The sequence below is a fragment of the Rhynchophorus ferrugineus genome, unplaced genomic scaffold (genome assembly GCF_030347505.1).
Source record: "Rhynchophorus ferrugineus isolate W39M unplaced genomic scaffold, kcgeb_rfMv2 rfM9, whole genome shotgun sequence".
Taxonomy (NCBI): Eukaryota; Metazoa; Arthropoda; class Insecta; order Coleoptera; family Curculionidae; genus Rhynchophorus; species Rhynchophorus ferrugineus.
The window spans coordinates 20,593,248-20,611,313 of NW_027472588.1; the positions used below are offsets into that span (position 1 = coordinate 20,593,248).

Genomic DNA, 18,066 nt, shown 5'->3' on the forward strand with positions numbered 1-18,066 from the left:
TGATATTTTGGAAAGAAGATGCATATCTTTTAACCTTAAACAAATAAATCCAACAAACACAAATACAAATATAGTAATATGCAACAATATGTTGATGTTGCCACGATTTTTGTACGTGTATACAGTCGACCAGATATGTTCATCAAATTCAGTTGTTGCCAGTCCTAACATCAATGCATCGCTATGATATCACTGCACGTCTGTTCAAACATAAATTAAAATTGTTGATAAACTTTACACATCACTCTGTATGAAAAATGAAGTTTGAACGGGACAATAATAAGATAATAGAATAATGATAAACGTCGAGATTTGGTTTGTTTTTGTAATAGACAAAATCTTCAGTGTCGTTTTATATCGCTGTTCAACAAGTCGCATCTTCTTTCCATAAAATAAAATAGTTCTCTAAAGTAAATTGATAGCTTTTGTATTTTAAACCCTTTCACATATCACAACTTATATGTATACTCTTATTATATATACTAGATATTCATTTAAAAATACTACATATTCATGTTAAAACTATTATTATTGGAAAAAATTACAATATTTTGATAGATTTCTTAAATTGATTTTAACCAAGATTATATAACAATATAATTAATGTATACATTCTTCAATAGCAATCTCGAGAAAACTGGACATTATAGGGTAGATTGGATCATAATTTGTTGAATTTTTCTGCCTTATAATGTTTTCATATTTCTGTATTGCTCCAGCTACCAAATCTATTCTTTCTGCTTCATTTGTATGTTCATCCAACCAAGCAGATATTTTTGGTAAAGACCAACCTAGAGCATTGAATTTTATACTCTTTTAAAAGTACGTGCAAAAATGCCTTACTTGTATTTTGATGAGGGCTCGCTAGATCTGGACCGGCGAATGAAAATAACATCAAAAGGATTGTACTATGAGGCACCGAACTCCCTGTAGCCTGACTGGCAATAATTTCTTCAGGCGTTTGTGTTATAAGAGATGCCATGGATTTTAATAATCTATAGGGTCTGCCTAAGTTTGCCAGATTAGGGCAAATTACCTTCAATGCCTCCTCCAAATGATGATAGTCCGATTGAAGACGACAACGTCCGCCTTGTCCTACTGGTCGTAAAATTGATGAATGACGTACTAGAAGATCAATACATTTCATGGCTATAATGTTGCACCTACAAAGGTATGATCAAATTATCGTCAACGCAATTTTCAAATAAAATATTTAAACATATAATGTAAAATGACCTTGTAAAATCACACAGTCTCGAATGATGCAGCGAGTTCTTAATACAGCTCTAAAACAGTAACACACCATGGGATTTAGAAATTCCGCCAATAATTGATAATTCAGAAACTTCAACAATAAAATTATTAACTGTGAGAGTAGACCAAGTCACGGTAAGAATGATCATGGCAGCATTATTTCAATAACTTTACGTTCTGCTTAAATATATTTGCTGATGGGAGAGAGTATCGTCAACGTGGCAAAAGGCGATAGTTGTTTCAACATTGAAAATATAAAAGAATACATATTCTAAAAACTACTGAGGATTAAGTCACCTATCAATTGTCGGAAAAAATACAAATGTGACTTCAGAGGGTTCGAGAAGAACAGACAGGGTAGATTTTCGTACGTCGCCAGTTTATGGTGGAAGGAATTAGATAGGAAAGGCATTTCTTATCTAATTTATGAGTTACCACTTTTATTTATTTCCTTTCTGCTTTCGACTGGTCAAGTAAACACACTCCCCTAAAAATTATTGAATTTCTCCAGATATGTTACAAAGGTTCCATTAGCTGTTAGCGAGTGCGAAATGACTTGCCGAATTCATTTGAGATTTGAATCGGTATTCGCCAAGGAGATATCGTCGCTTCACTGCTGTTCAACATAGTAGTGGATGTAACATAGTAATTATGTGAAAAGTATAGAAAAAATAGACATAGCATGCATGATAGCAACATGTTGTTACAGACTTTGTAAATTTATCTGATGATAGTTATTGATGAATCATCATATAGTTTCCATTGCAGGCCATAAGTCTTGAGAATTAATGACAAAAAGACCAAAGTATTAACAGCTGACCAATCGCTTGAAGTAGTAAATCTCAACGGTAACCAATTAGAGCAAGTACTTGAGATCAGTAATACAGATGAAAAAGTTGCCTAAAACAAGCCAAAACTGGCTAACTCAAGATTAAAATCAAGCTCTTTCGAACGTTTATTCTGCCAACTCTCCTAGACTCCCAGCCTCTATTTGGTTATCAGATTTGTTACTGTGACAGTCGGACATTTGTAGACGTAATGCAAACTTTGTATGTTTTTCTCGGAGATCATGTTAGAAATTAATTTATTTGATAATATGCGCAACATTAGTATACCGATGAGGAACAACTCAGAACACGCACTGCTTTGTACTTGTCTGTTTAATGAAAGATGAACGAATAACTCATAGACTTATGTAGCGAAATCGACCTATTGTGTGGAAGAGGTAAAGAACAGCTTCTAAAATTAAACATGGATTTATATCAGAGAACGATCTGAAAAATACTGCATCATACTTATTTTTTAAGAGTAAAACTATAGAGAGAAAAACCTAATACCTAACAGGTCAATTGAAAAGTTCCCGGCCTACCACAGTAAAACACTTTTTAACAATATTACTTTTTTTTATTCAACATAATTCCCTTCAAGGGTGACACACTGATTATAGCGACCCTCCAACTTTTCCATGTCATTTTTGTAGTACGATTTGTCCTTTGCTTCAAAATAGGCCCCAGTTTCGGCGATTACATCTTCATTCGACGAAAATTTCTTCCCAGCGAGCATTCTTTTGAAATCTGAGAACAGGAAATAGTCGCGGAGGGGGGGTGCGTGTACTCAGATCTGGATAATATGGTGGATGAGGAAGCTATTCGAAGCCCAATTCATACATTTTGCCATTGTTTTCACTGACTTGTGACATGGTGCATTGTCTTCCTGAAGCAGCACTTTCTTTTTCTTCAAATGCGGCCGTTTTTCGGCGATTTCGTCCTTCAAACGGCCCAATAACGCTATGTAATAGTTGCTGTAGATGGTCCTTCCTTTTTCAAGGTAGTCGATGAAAATTATTCCAAGCGCATCCCAAAATACAGACGACATAACCTTGCCAGCCGACTATTGCGTTTTCCTACGTTTTGGATAACTGTCGATTGGAGTTCGGAGTGAAATGATGGAGCCATGTTTCATCCATTGTCACATATCGACGCAAAAACTCGGATTTATTACGCTTGATCATCTTCAAACACTGCTCCGAATCATCAACTCGTCGTTGTTTTTGGTCAAAAGTGAGCTCGCGTGGCACCCACTTTGCACAGAGCTTTCTCATATCCAAATATTCGTGAATGATATGATGTACACGTTCAGTTGATATCTTCAGAGTATCTGCTATTTCATTTAATTTATGGTCATTCATAATCATTTTGTGATTTTTTTTAAATGTTTTCATCGGTAGTAACCTCTTTTGAGCGTCCACTGCGTTCACCGGCTTCGGTGCTCATTTCACCACGTCTAAACTTAGCATACCAATCCTTGATGATTGATTTTCGTGGGGCAGTGTCCGGAAACTTGGCATCAAGTTTTTGTTTCAATTCCCTTTAAAAAGCAATATTTTATCAACACGCGAAATTCCTTTTTATTCATTTTTTTCACAATAACAAAAGTTGCTTCACTCCAAATGCTATAATTCAGTTTGTGAATGTGACAGCTGTAAATTTATACACGCATCTTTTCAAGTGCGCAATCTATGTGTCACGCCGGGGACGTTTCAACTGACCTGTTACACATCAGTTTGGGTGTATTAACAAACACTCAACAATTGATGCAGGTGTACAGAACAACAGATATAAATGAATAAATATATGAAGGTAAAAAGCTATGTTCAGCTGGCTTACAGCTTAACAGCTTTCTTGCTTAGATGTAGCACAAGCTTTCCATAAGGTATGGCATGACTTCCTTGTTTATCAATTACAGAAAATCTTACCGAAATAACACACTGAACTATTGAAATCTCACATTACAGCCAAAATTTTTAGAGTCAAACAAGAGGAAGCCTACTCGACAATAAAAGAAGCTAAAGCTGGTGTACCATAAGAAAGTGTATTGGGATCGATTCTTTACCTACTCTACACATGTGATATACCACAAATAGAAAATATCACGATGGCTACATTTGCTGATGACACTGGGAATCTTGCTGTCGGAGATTAAAGCAAATCTGTGCATATTCAGTTCACGATAATCAGACCCCACAAGCACTAATAACAATAAATAGTAATATCATTCCATATAGCAACAACGCTAAGTAATTTGGAATTAATCTTGATACAAAAATTCACTGGAAGGAACATGTAAAAAAGAAAAGAAAAGAACAGGAGTTAAAATATAAGAAAATACGTTGGTTAATTGGAAGAAAATCTCAATTATCAGTACATAATAAATTGATGTTATATAAGTATTCAAACCTATATAGACATACAGAGTTCTATTATGGGGATGTTCCGGGAAAAGCCTTGAATATTATTGTAGATGCACCGAGACAATACAGGCCTAAGCACGTTAACCCGAGACCTTCAGATACCGACTGTCACCAAAGAAATCAAGAGAGTTGCAAGAAGACATGAGGACAGTTTCTATTCTCATGTCAATGTCGAAATAATACAATTATTGGATAACACCAGAATATGACACAGACTCCAAATAGTCAAACCATTTGATCTTATGTAGTGTATTGAAACTGCATTTTATAAAAAAAAATCAGCAGTGTTAATACATATACAATATTACACCAGAGACTAAGATTGGGCCGATGTGTCCCCCTAGTTATATACATAGATTTAAATTATTGTAAAGACAAATTGTAGGTTAGATGACAACGACTAATAACAAAGCAATAAATTAATTTAAAAAAAACTTACTTTTCAGAAAGTACTTTCTTATTTTGGAACGTAACCAAGTATGTGTTGTATATCCTATTTATAAATTGAATTAGCTCTTTCATGTATGGGCTGCATGATAAGATCTTATTAGCTGGAGTTTGAATTTTCAACCAATCTGGTTCAACATGCATAGTAAGCATAATTTTTTCCACAATTACATTAATTGATTCTAAAATCATCAATTTTTGTTAAATGTTATTTGAACTATCTAGGTAATATAAGTGTTTCTATCACAGCTTTTTTATTAAAAAAACACGTCTAGTTTTAATGTGTCTTGTAACTCTGAGCCTAAAGAATGCCAGAGATCTACATTGTCATTCATACAAAACTCCCATTAATTCTAATTTTATTATTTGTTAGATTTTTCACATATAAAGGTAAAGAAAAATATGTTGATTAAATATCCATAGAAACTATTCCTTACCTATAAGTGGGTCCATTATAGCACCAGATAACTTATCAAGGCATAACAAGTTTTCATTTATAATATTCATACTAACTTCTGGCAAACTTTCCTTCATATTCATCAACATTCTTTGGATTTGAGTCTTTAAATAAAACAACGCATTGGCTAATTTTACATTTTTCTGTTGACCCATATTAGGAATGCCCCCTATATTCCATATAAATCAATATTTCAAGATTCAAGCACAACATCCTTAGCTTAATACTAACCAATAACTTGAGCAGCTTCAACTCCATTTTCAACCTTACTTTCTGTTTTAACACTGAACATCTTTATACATTTCCCAACATTCTTTGACACTTGTTCACTTAAATTTTCTTCCACTAAAGCAACACTTAATTCACTAAAATCAAAAATTCTATTGAATATTCTTTTTACAAAATAATTCTCCCTAATGGAGAATTATTTGAATCTTGGAAAGTTTTAATACATTAATTGTGCTTAGTTTATATATGTTTACCTTGTAATACACCTTATCAACGAATCAATTTCATCATGACTAGGTATACTAGTCTCATCCTTAAACATAGTTTCAACTGGTTCCAGTATTTTTGATAGAGAACTGGACAAATAGGAATTCTCTAATTTTTTTAACATAGATCGGCTAAAAATTGAACACTTACTTTTAAAATAAAATATTTTACAAATAACATACTTAAATTCAAATTGATCATAATTTAGTCTTGTGTAGATTTCATAATAGCTCTTTAAAAGTTTTGGATAATCTGTTTCCAACATCTGTTGAATAACGGGTGAACTTTTATTAATTTCTTCTTGTATACAATTTCCAAGTTTATTCCAGAAATTTTTGGCCGAATTCTCATCTGTTTCGGAGAGATGTAATTCATTTAGTGTAGTTTGGAAGAATTTCACCTAAAATAATGTTGAATATTAATGCTAAAATTTATTCAATTCAGACTTATATTTTACAACCGGTTCTAATCGTAAAATAATTCTAAAAATAAAAATAATAAGCGCAATAAATAATAACACTTACTTGTTTACAAATTTGATAAATATCTTCAGAAAAACATTTATCTAGTTCATTCCATATTTTACTTCGAAAACCTTGCGAAGATGTTATTTGTATTCTACTAGAATTACCTTTATTTTTTACTATTCCACCGTTAACATTAATATCAACGGCTGACTTGAACATTTCATGGCACTCATTAACATTTTGTTTTATAAAATTATCAACTGTATTGTTTATTGTCCCCAAATTTACAAAAATCTGAAAATTACAAAATTTATAATTTGCAGCGTGACATTTAAAAGTGAATTTTAATATACTTGCAATGCTGTAGATGTTTGTATAAAGTTCTCATTGATTAATCCTTGATTCAATGATCCAGTAGCTAGTTTTATTACTTTATGTTGCTGGATTCTTATATTACGTAACTCAGTTGTAATAGTATCAATATCAGATAATTCAGGATCTACAGCCAATTGTTCTAAAAACTTGAATTTAAGCATAAGATTGTATTGAATTAAAATGGTTTTTTCATTACCCAGTTCTTGTAACAATATTGCCTTTTGTATAGGATCACTAGTTGTACCCAACCTTTTACTCAACTGTTGAACCCTACTAACCTGTCTTAAAATATGACTTGCTCTATGAAGATGACCCAATACTTTTGTATGAGTTTCTAATTGCTCATAAGAGACAGTTAACTAAGAAAATTAAAAATATTAAACTATGAAAACTAAGAAATAGATTCTTTATTTTTGATATTTACAAACACTACCTGTGTGCGAATCCTTTCAGCATTAGCAAACAAACTCTGAATATGATTATTCATAATATTTAAAACATTTTCTAATTTTGTAGCATGATTAGCTTGTCGTAATAAATCATCATGGTTTTCTAAGACTTGTTTTTGGAGTTCCTTATTTAATATATCAATACCTTCCCCTAATTTTTTAATTTGTTCAGTTAGAGCTAGTGATTGGGACATATTTTTGGAGTTATTTTTTAAAAAATGCCCGTACAATTCTACAATAAAAAATATATTGATAAGTAAATTTCTAACATTCTTTTACTTTTTTACCATCGTTTTCTATTAATTCTATTATGTTATCATTGTCCATTTTTATTATTTGTTTTGCATACAGAAAAACGTTTTGTAATAGAGGCTATGTTCATGTGTCAATTTCTAACCAAGGTCTGAATATTACTAAAATATAATTTAATTTATAATTATTTGTAAGACTTTAAACACTATGAATATGCAATTAATAAAAAACTATTTACTAAATTATATTAATATTCAACTTCTTGGATTATTTCGGTTAATTGTAAATTTCCGAACGTAGAAACCACATGTCAACTAATTACTTTATGTCAAATTTGTCTATTTAAAAATGTCTAAGTTGATAGCAACAAGAATCTGCAGAAATTTGTTAATTAAGAACAGCAAAATTGCTGTTACTGGAGTCTGCCATGCATCAGATTGGGTGCCTCAAGATAAGGTTACCCATACTGGACAGGTTTTTCTATTTTCTTTAATAAAATACTAATTTATTCACAATATCTTTTATAGAAATGGGAAGCGGATGATTATAGACTAGCTCGATTTGTAGACAGACCTAAGCACGTTAATCCAAATTTTTCAATTGATCTTATAGCAGAAGTGCCACCAAAAGCTTGTAAAGAAAGAGTAGTTTGGTGTGATGGTGGTAGTGGTCCAGAAGGTCATCCAAAAGTGTATATAAATTTGGTAGGTAATGTTACATAATAAAAAATATTTGAATACTAGTGATTTTATTGACATTCTCTTTAAGTTTATTGTCTCAAATTATTCAGACTATATTCTTATGTTTTCAGGATAAACCAGGTAACCATGCATGTGGCTATTGTGGGTTAAGATTTTATAAAGAACAGCACCATTAAAATAATTCAGTGTTTGAATTCTAATTATACATTGTCAAATAAATTAAAAGCTTAGAGTGTGCTTTTGGTTTTATTTAACTCTTATTAGAAGCACTCAAAGCATCAAAAAAATGTTCTATTTAAAAAAGGTGGTTACAGTATATATATATACACTAATAGTCAAATACAGCCCTGAAAATACACATTTTTATCATTAAAAATCACCTAGGCAGCAGCACAAATTTAAAAATATCTAGAAGTGATTGTGTAAACTGTTTACTAATCACCAATCAATACCCAGGTAAATATTTCAACAATCTGCGATTGATAGGATTTTTGTTTATAAATTAAAAAAATAACCACACTAAGTATTCAAATCTCCCACTATTTTTGGTAATGAAGCAAATGGTCTGCATTTGTACTTGCACCACCGAATGCCAAATAAAGCTTGAAATGAAGATTAATTTTGTCTAAGTTAAATAATATTTGGGTTATTTAATACGCTTAGTCAGTATATATAAATCAGCTGTGTACGACAAACTTTTTTAGTACTTTATGTTTACCCATGCTATTTTATATTTTCTTTCATATTATTTCATGCTATTTTATATTACATTTTCTGAAATTGTTTTCTAAATGTTACATTCATTTCAATCTATATATTATACAGTACAAATTAATAAATACACCATTGAAAATGAACAGTTTACCAGATAGCAAGAAAAACAATTTTATAATTTTCCAACTTTATTAATGAGAATACAATGAAAATATGGCCAAACTCCTTACACACAATATTTATGGTTCCTTCCATTTCAGGGAATTTATCGGAACTAGTTGGTCTTCCTAAAACACAAATAGTAATGCTATTTTACTTTAGAAATTAATGACTAAAATAACATTGAAATAAATCAAAGATTCCCATTTATGTAAGCAATCAATGTCCCTACATAAATACTGTTCATAAATGTAATAAAAACCTTAAAAAAGTATTAAATCATAAATTAAAGAAATATAGATCACTGGAATGCAGTGCTAACTCGGTGATTTTCTTAAATTAAAAAGAACAGAGATTCCCATTAAGTATATAAACATGGATCTTTTCAAATGTCGCTACGTGCTTTTCAACATAGGAATTTTACAAATTAAGAAAAATAAAACTTAACAATTAAAAAAAGCATACTTACTATAGACGAACAAGAAAATATGAAATCAATGGAATATGCTGATGTTTAGTTGAATGCTAAAACAAAAATAATTATTAAAAATTGCTATTTTGGTAATACTACAGTAAAACATTACGTAAATAAACATGGATCTTTTCATATGTCCCTAGGCACTTTTTATCATAAGAAAACTTATAGATCAATCAAATAAAAATGCTAAAGAATAGCATATCTCACTATAGATGAACAAGAGAAAAATAAAATCAATGTAGTGTACTGATAATTGGATGAATTCTAAAACAAAAATAATTATTAGAAATTGCTATTTTGGTAATATTACAGTAAAGCAATATTTAAATAACAAATCAGAGAGATTCCCATTACGTAAATAAACATGGATCTTTTCATATGTCCCTACGTACTTTTCATCATAAGAAAACTTAAACATCAATCAAATAAAAATGTGAAAGAAAAACATATACTTACTATAGATGAACAACAGAACAAATAAAATCAATGCAGTGTACTGATAGTTGGATGAATTCTAAAACAAAAGTAATTATTAGAAATTGCTATTTTGCTAATATTATAATGAAAGAATATTTAAATAATAAATCAGAGAGATTCCCATTACGTAAATAAACATGGATCTTTTCATATGTCCCTACGTACTTTTCATCATAAGAAAACTTAAACATCAATCAAATAAAAATGTGAAAGAAAAACATATTGGTAAACTATAGATGAACAACAGAACATATAAAATCAATGCAGTGTACTGATAATTGGATGAATTCTAAAACAAAAGTAATTATTAGAAATTGCTATTTTGCTAATATTATAATGAAAGAATATTTAAATAATAAATCAGAGAGATTCCCATTACGTAAATAAACATGGATCTTTTCATATGTCCCTACGTACTTTTCATCATAAGAAAACTTAAACATCAATCAAATAAAAATGTGAAAGAAAAACATATACTTACTATAGATAAACAACAGAACATATAAAATCAATGCAGTGTACTGATAATTGGATGAATTCTAAAACAAAAGTAATTATTAGAAACTGCTATTTTGCTAATATTATAATGAAAGAATATTTAAATAATAAATCAGAGAGATTCCCATTACGTAAATAAACATGGATCTTTTCATATGTCCCTACGTACTTTTCATCATAAGAAAACTTAAACATCAATCAAATAAAAATGTGAAAGAAAAACATATACTTACTATAGATGAACAACAGAACATATAAAATCAATGCAGTGTACTGATAATTGGATGAATTCTAAAACAAAAGTAATTATTAGAAATTGCTATTTTGCTAATATTATAATGAAAGAATATTTAAATAATAAATCAGAGAGATTCCCATTACGTAAATAAACATGGATCTTTTCATATGTCCCTACGTACTTTTCATCATAAGAAAACTTAAACATCAATCAAATAAAAATGTGAAAGAAAAACATATACTTACTATAGATAAACAACAGAACATATAAAATCAATGCAGTGTACTGATAATTGGATGAATTCTAAAACAAAAGTAATTATTAGAAACTGCTATTTTGCTAATATTATAATGAAAGAATATTTAAATAATAAATCAGAGAGATTCCCATTACGTAAATAAACATGGATCTTTTCATATGTCCCTACGTACTTTTCATCATAAGAAAACTTAAACATCAATCAAATAAAAATGTGAAAGAAAAACATATACTTACTATAGATGAACAACAGAACATATAAAATCAATGCAGTGTACTGATAATTGGATGAATTCTAAAACAAAAGTAATTATTAGAAATTGCTATTTTGCTAATATTATAATGAAAGAATATTTAAATAATAAATCAGAGAGATTCCCATTACGTAAATAAACATCGATCTTTTCATATGTCCCTACGTACTTTTCATCATAAGAAAACTTAAACATCAATCAAATAAAAATGTGAAAGAAAAATATATACTTACTATAGATAAACAACAGAACATATAAAATCAATGCAGTGTACTGATAATTGGATGAATTCTAAAACAAAAGTAATTATTAGAAATTGCTATTTTGCTAATATTATAATGAAAGAATATTTAAATAATAAATCAGAGAGATTCCCATTACGTAAATAAACATGGATCTTTTCATATGTCCCTACGTACTTTTCATCATAAGAAAACTTAAACATCAATCAAATAAAAATGTGAAAGAAAAACATATACTTACTATAGATGAACAACAGAACATATAAAATCAATGCAGTGTACTGACAATTGGATCAATTCTAAAACAAAAGTAATTATTAGAAATTGCTATTTTGCTGATATAATAAAAGAATATTTAAATAATAAATCAGAGAGATTCCCATTACGTAAATAAACATGGATCTTTTCATATGTCCCTACGTACTTTTCATCATAAGAAAACTTAAACATCAATCAAATAAAAATGTGAAAGAAAAACATATACTTACTATAGATGAACAACAGAACATATAAAATCAATGCAGTGTACTGACAATTGGATCAATTCTAAAACAAAAGTAATTATTAGAAATTGCTATTTTGCTGATATAATAAAAGAATATTTAAATAATAAATCAGAGAGATTCCCATTACGTAAATAAACATGGATCTTTTCATATGTCCCTACGTACTTTTCATCATAAGAAAAGTTAATCAATCAAATAAAAATGTGAAAGAAAAACATATACTTACTATAGATGAACAACAGAACATATAAAATCAATGCAGTGTACTGATAATTGGATGAATTCTAAAACAAAAGTAATTATTCGAAATTGCTATTTTGCAAATATTATAATGAAAGAATATTTAAATAATAAATCAGAGAGATTCCCATTACGTAAATAAACATGGATCTTTTCATATGTCCCTACGTACTTTTCATCATAAGAAAAGTTAATCAATCAAATAAAAATGTGAAAGAAAAACATATACTTACTATAGATGAACAACAGAACATATAAAATCAATGCAGTGTACTGATAATTGGATGAATTCTAAAACAAAAGTAATTATTCGAAATTGCTATTTTGCAAATATTATAATGAAAGAATATTTAAATAATAAATCAGAGAGATTCCCATTACGTAAATAAACATGGATCTTTTCATATGTCCCTACGTACTTTTTATCATAAAAATTCAAAAGGTTAAGAAAAACTTTTCAAGAACTGAATAAAAATTTTAATAAAAAAGGTATGCACTTACTATAGACGAACAAGAAAATATGAAATCAATGGAATGCGCTAATAGGTGAATTCTAAAACAAAAATAATTATTAGAAATTGCTATTATAACGAAAGAATATTTAAATAATAGATCCAGAGATTCCAATTACATAAAGAAACATGGATCTTTTTCATATGTCCCTACATACCTTTTATATATAATTTTAAAATATATAAACATTTAATCATATATATTAAATATACACATGTAATTTCTTCCCAAATAATATATTGTACAAATTGCAAAAATTGTTCAAGTGCACTAATATATATTCTTACAAAGTATTTCAAGTAAGAGTAATTAACTCCCTCTACATAAATAAATATGCACCCACCATATATTATAGAATATATTTCCCCAATTATCAACTCTACTGAAGATGACTTTTCCTCCAGTAGTAGGTAAATTTGGTGTTAATTAAAAAGTTAATTTTTAGACTCTTATAAGTAAAATAAAGTTTTAAATATTGACAATTTTAGAAATATATTAGACAGAGATGATATTTTAAAGCATTATCAATGTCCCTATTTATGTTACCATAAAACGGAAATATGAAAAACTTACGTGAACAAATTCCAGTTGCCGTAACCCTCGTGAAGGTTGCAGTCGTTCACTTTCACTGCTTTCTACTATAAATTGTTAAATCGAGCCTCAAATTTTAATTTAAAAAATAATACATCTGGTGATAAAAAATTAAAGACATATTTATTACAGAACAATTTAATAACTAAAACCTATTAGTTAATACAATCATAAAAATGCAGCCTATCATTAAGTAAATTTATTACATCTTATGTTTAAAAAAATCATATATTATTGAAATAATCCATACATTCATACAACACTAATTTTAGATAACTTTATCGTCCTTCAACTGCAATAAAAACTGAATTAGCACTCAAGTTCTCTCCCAAATTGCTTATGTACTTACTATAAGAACTTAAATCAATTTCATCAGGCAGTTCCGTAATGTTAACATCAAATCTGTCTTGAACTTCATTCAAAATTTTTGCATCACTCTCTTCAGAAACAAAAGTAATAGCCAATCCTTTAGTACCGAAACGACCAGCCCTGGCTACTCTGTGTAAATAAGTGTCAGAGTCTTCAGGCATATCATAGTTAAAAACTATATTGACACGTTCAATATCCATTCCTCTCCCGAATAAATTTGTTGCTACAAGTATCCTCTAAAATATAATATATCAGTATTTCATATTATTTGACTGTCATTTGATTTATCTAATATCTAATGTTCAGAGAGATTCCCATTTCGTAAATAAACACGTGTATATTCATATGTCCCTACAAACTTATCATCATTTATCCCAATTTAAACATTAGATACTTATTATATACTCAACAGCTTACCTTCTGAAAGTCTTTAAATTGTTCATATCGTGACAACCTTTCTTTTTGGTCCATACCTCTGTGAATCCCAATAGCGGGAAAGTTTTGTTCAGTCAATAACTGGGCGAGTGCAACACATCTCTGCACAGATTTTACAAAGATAACCACCTGAAAAATAAAGGTGCTATTAATACATATGACATAAAATAATACAATACTCGAGACAACAAAAAGCAAAAAATCAGTGAGAGAGTTGAAATATATCATATATATCATAAAGCATTGTTCATCATAAATCAATAATTCAATACATCTAGAATGAATTATTAATACAAATTTATATTAATTAACAAGTAACACAAACCATTGAGGAAACGTGGTCCTGAATATTAAAAACTTAAACATACTAACCTGGTTAAATTCTAATACATCAAGCAGTTCAAAGAGTTTTTTATTTTTTTCATTTTCCTTCAATTTAACATAATGTTGTTGTAAACCATGAAGTGTTAGCTTAGCTTCATCATCAACATATACTTCCATGGGCTAAAAATGATATAGTAATGTACTGATAGAAAAATGGTACATGTTCATTAGCTGCATACTAGTGATCTCTAATTATTTTCCCGTATGATCAAGTTGTTACAAAACAAATTTAATAAAACACGATTAGAAATCACTGGTTGGTACAAGTTAAAATTGCTTTTTGAAGATATCAAATTGTTTAAAAGCTAGGATTTGTACAAATACTACTGAACAAAATTTGCTATCTTCATATGAAATGGAATAGTAAAGAAATACTGTGGAAATAAGACAAAAATTTTTTTTTACTGATATCTTTTCTACTCCATTAAGAATTTCTCATTGTACTGCTGCGACGAGGCAGGTCCTCCATCGTACATACAGCTTTGGAGATTGCTCTTGTCCCACCATTGTCGATTGTTTGCCGCTCCACGGGTACCCAAGGAATAATCCCCACACTAACCATGTTTAACCATTGGGGTCCATAGTATACACAACTTTTAAGTTACGTTTGACATTAATGTAAGATGGTAAAATTTTGATGTGCTGTAGCACGGCCAAAATGATAAAACTACCCCAATCTTCTCTTCTTCATCAGTGAAATCTTCTTACCCACCCTAACCCCAACCTACTCGTTGGGCTACAGCACACTAATCCCCTATTTTATCTTTTTCAGCAACTTTAATTCATCAGCAGCTCATTAGGTTTAATTTTGATGTATTGTAGCACGGCCAAAATGATTCGCGAATTACTGCTATCGTTGGATTGTCATTTTATTAACGTTGAACACATAATTGTAAGATATTGCCTAGATTATATCTAGGATACTATAGCGCGAGCAAGATGTTAGAACTTTCAAAAACCTACTCGTTGGGCTACAATACACTAATATTGGAACAGATATATATGTAAATTTCAAAATCCAGAACGTTGAGGACAATCATGAACGAGGAGCAATTCATGTGGGCGAGCAGATCAAATATGGTGAGGTATAATAACTTTCAATTACATCTTGCATAAACTTCTTGCAAACTGGACGAATTTCTTTACTCAATGTGGCACTGAACATCATGACTTGCTTGCCGTGTGGTGTATTTCTGTAGATTTCTTGCACATCACGTCTCATATCTAAAGATAAATATAGGTGTTAACCAGAGGCACTCTCAAACAAAAAATTCCTACAAGTTAAAAAATAATAACTTACCTAACAACTCCAACATTTTGTCACATTCATCAAGAATAAAATGTTTCAGATGTTTGAGGTTAAGTTTCTTTGACCTGACCAAAGCCAGTATACGTCCAGGGGTTCCAACAACAATATGTGGGCAATTATTCTTCAACACTTCTTCATCCTTTTGAATAGGCATACCACCAAAGAAAACACCGACTTTAATATTTGGCATGTATTTGCTGAACCGTTCATATTCCTTGCTAATTTGAAAGGCTAATTCTCTAGTGTGGCACATAACAAGAACATAAACAACATTTTCTGTTGGTTCCAATTGTTGTAAAGTGGCCAAAACAAATACCGCAGTTTTTCCCATACCAGATTTGGCTTGGCATAATATATCCATTCCTAATACAGCCTGTGGTATACATTCATGTTGAACTAAAATTGTAGAGATTATTTTTACTTATATGTATTATAAAATATGATTATTACACAGAATATTACATTACAATTATATATGTGCTCACCTTCTGAGGGATGTTCAAAGCCACAGTCAACGATAGCTCTGAGTATTTCTGGTTTCAGTAAGAAGTCTCTGAAGCCGGAACTGTGAATAGAAGCATAAGAACCTTTTACACCTTTTTTAGGTTCAGAAGCGGTCTCGGATGTTGTGGTCTGTTCAGTTGGCTCCTCGTCTTCATAATCCAGAAGATCCTCTGGTTCCGCCATATTTGTTTTAATCCTGATATTTAAAAAAGGTCAAAATTAATTTGTTCCAGTAAAAATAGTATTTGTACATATATTTATGAATCAAAAATATTATATCCACATAATTATATATTCCAAAGGTAATATATTTAAAAAAATATTGTTATAAAAAAAAGACTGATCAAAAAATTAATTAAAGATTAAAACTTACCAAATAAAACACTTTCAACGTCCCCAAAGAAAATGGCGTCTCTCTACGATGGCCCCTGAGAATTAAAATTTGTTTTCAGGCGGTTTACAATTTATGAAACATGCGCAGTAACTGAGCAATGTTGCCAACCGAAAATTAGATAAATAAATTAAAAAGTATATTACCCGTGACCTTGATATGATATATGACCTAAATATGAAAATCGAATATTAGAAATATTAAGAAAATTATTTATTAGTAGTAGATAAAAATTGTTTACGTTGTCAGCTATTGGAAAGTTTTGAAAATTGGAAGAAGCATCTTAATAATAGGCACAAATAATTGAAATCTGTAGATTTTTTGATAATAGGTAATAAATAAATGGCACCATTCCATAGTAATAAAAAGGAGTAGAATGAAAATGAGAATACTAATTACTAGAGATTACTAGAGATTAATTACTAGAGAAAAAGTCTTGGTTCTTTGCATTTCCATGAATGCACTATTCGGATGTTTTTCTATTCTATTCCCGCAACGAATTATAGGAAGTCGTACTTGACTAATTTTGAGAGATAAAAGCACAGAAGTTCTGTGACAGAACAAATTGTTTGGATATCGGTATTGTAGAGATCGGTTCATTTTAGCTAAATTGAAGTGAAATAAAATTAATATTATATTTTAGTGTACTAGTTTAATTAGGTACCAGTTTAATTTTGGATGTTATAAAATAATAGCGTTCTCTGATTTGCAAAGAGTGATGCAATAGTAATGCCCAAACATTTTCATCGTATTTTAATAATATTTCAACTACAATTTTTAATAACACTATGATAATATACAGTGTAACATTCAAACAATAAAGATTCAAGATGTGCAATTTAGTATTTATAGAGAGAATAAATACATATACAAATTTAACGTATAACTAATTCATGATATGACAGAATAATAATAACAGTTTAGTTGTCTTACATTTTTTAAATAAAACTAGTTTTATTTATCGTTAAAAGGGAATATTTTTAAATTACTATTTAAAAATATAAATATGTCTAGTTTTTTTGCTGTTTAGCGATTCCTCTGATTATTATTAATTTGCCCAGATTTGGAGAAAGCTCGTTCCGAAAGAACAGATATTGCAGGTATAGCAGAATATTTTAAATGTAGATGACATAATTCAGGTAATAATATTTTATGGCTTTGCCAAAAATCCAATGGTTTTTCTAAATGCTCAATAAGTGGCATTTCCAAATAATGGTTAATTTGTAACGTTGCTGAACCAACTGGTGTAATTGCTTTTTTCATTCTGGCTACTTTTTTTTTATCAAAATGGTTCCAGATATGAACGCTTCCCTCATCATTGCTTGCATCTAGAATTTCGAATTGCGGAACTGTATTTGC

At 29.7% G+C, this 18,066-nt stretch overlaps 3 protein-coding genes and 2 long non-coding RNA genes across 23 annotated transcripts; 2 read left to right on the top strand and 3 right to left on the bottom strand.

Moving 5' to 3' along the window:
- Positions 1–411: 411 nt before the first annotated feature.
- On the bottom strand, positions 412–8,030 carry fws (Conserved oligomeric Golgi complex subunit 5 four way stop). 2 transcript variants are annotated; one of them, XM_076413842.1, is made up of 13 exons: positions 7,685–8,030; positions 7,482–7,597; positions 7,179–7,426; positions 6,942–7,104; positions 6,724–6,884; positions 6,428–6,664; positions 6,086–6,303; positions 5,891–6,034; positions 5,640–5,773; positions 5,389–5,577; positions 4,944–5,133; positions 844–1,163; positions 412–791 (listed from the first exon to the last, which is right to left on the bottom strand). In XM_076413842.1, the coding sequence occupies exons 2-13, from the start codon at positions 7,519–7,521 to the stop codon at positions 601–603; spliced, it is 2,235 nt and encodes a 744-aa protein (XP_076269957.1). In that variant the 5' UTR covers positions 7,522–7,597; positions 7,685–8,030; the 3' UTR covers positions 412–600. The 2 variants fall into 2 exon arrangements, with proteins under 2 accessions (XP_076269957.1, XP_076269956.1); XM_076413841.1 differs by having other exon boundaries at positions 7,482–7,607; positions 7,685–7,803.
- On the top strand, positions 7,761–8,384 carry ND-13A (NADH dehydrogenase (ubiquinone) 13 kDa A subunit). Its single transcript, XM_076413861.1, has 3 exons — positions 7,761–7,920; positions 7,974–8,150; positions 8,258–8,384. The coding sequence occupies exons 1-3, from the start codon at positions 7,795–7,797 to the stop codon at positions 8,321–8,323; spliced, it is 369 nt and encodes a 122-aa protein (XP_076269976.1). The 5' UTR covers positions 7,761–7,794; the 3' UTR covers positions 8,324–8,384.
- Positions 8,385–9,031: 647 nt separating this feature from the next.
- Positions 9,032–13,437, bottom strand: LOC143202378 (uncharacterized). 18 transcript variants are annotated; one of them, XR_013007136.1, is made up of 13 exons: positions 13,298–13,437; positions 12,713–12,764; positions 12,198–12,255; positions 11,707–11,764; positions 11,457–11,514; positions 11,207–11,264; positions 10,957–11,014; positions 10,707–10,764; positions 10,457–10,514; positions 10,207–10,264; positions 9,955–10,012; positions 9,490–9,545; positions 9,032–9,148 (listed from the first exon to the last, which is right to left on the bottom strand). It is a non-coding gene; the product is annotated as an uncharacterized LOC143202378 (long non-coding RNA). The 18 variants fall into 18 exon arrangements; XR_013007140.1 differs by lacking the exon at positions 11,457–11,514; XR_013007134.1 differs by lacking the exons at positions 10,957–11,014; positions 11,707–11,764 and adding an exon at positions 12,445–12,502.
- Hel25E (ATP-dependent RNA helicase 25E) lies at positions 13,438–16,803 on the bottom strand. Its single transcript, XM_076413851.1, has 8 exons — positions 16,690–16,803; positions 16,298–16,512; positions 15,804–16,208; positions 15,609–15,727; positions 14,492–14,623; positions 14,102–14,248; positions 13,665–13,920; positions 13,438–13,607 (listed from the first exon to the last, which is right to left on the bottom strand). Exons 2-8 carry the CDS (start codon positions 16,497–16,499, stop codon positions 13,594–13,596), a joined length of 1,275 nt encoding a protein of 424 aa, XP_076269966.1. The 5' UTR covers positions 16,500–16,512; positions 16,690–16,803; the 3' UTR covers positions 13,438–13,593.
- A 346-nt stretch (positions 16,804–17,149) lies between these two features.
- LOC143202383 (uncharacterized) lies at positions 17,150–17,545 on the top strand. Its single transcript, XR_013007150.1, has 2 exons — positions 17,150–17,286; positions 17,351–17,545. It is a non-coding gene; the product is annotated as an uncharacterized LOC143202383 (long non-coding RNA).
- Positions 17,546–18,066: the final 521 nt, after the last annotated feature.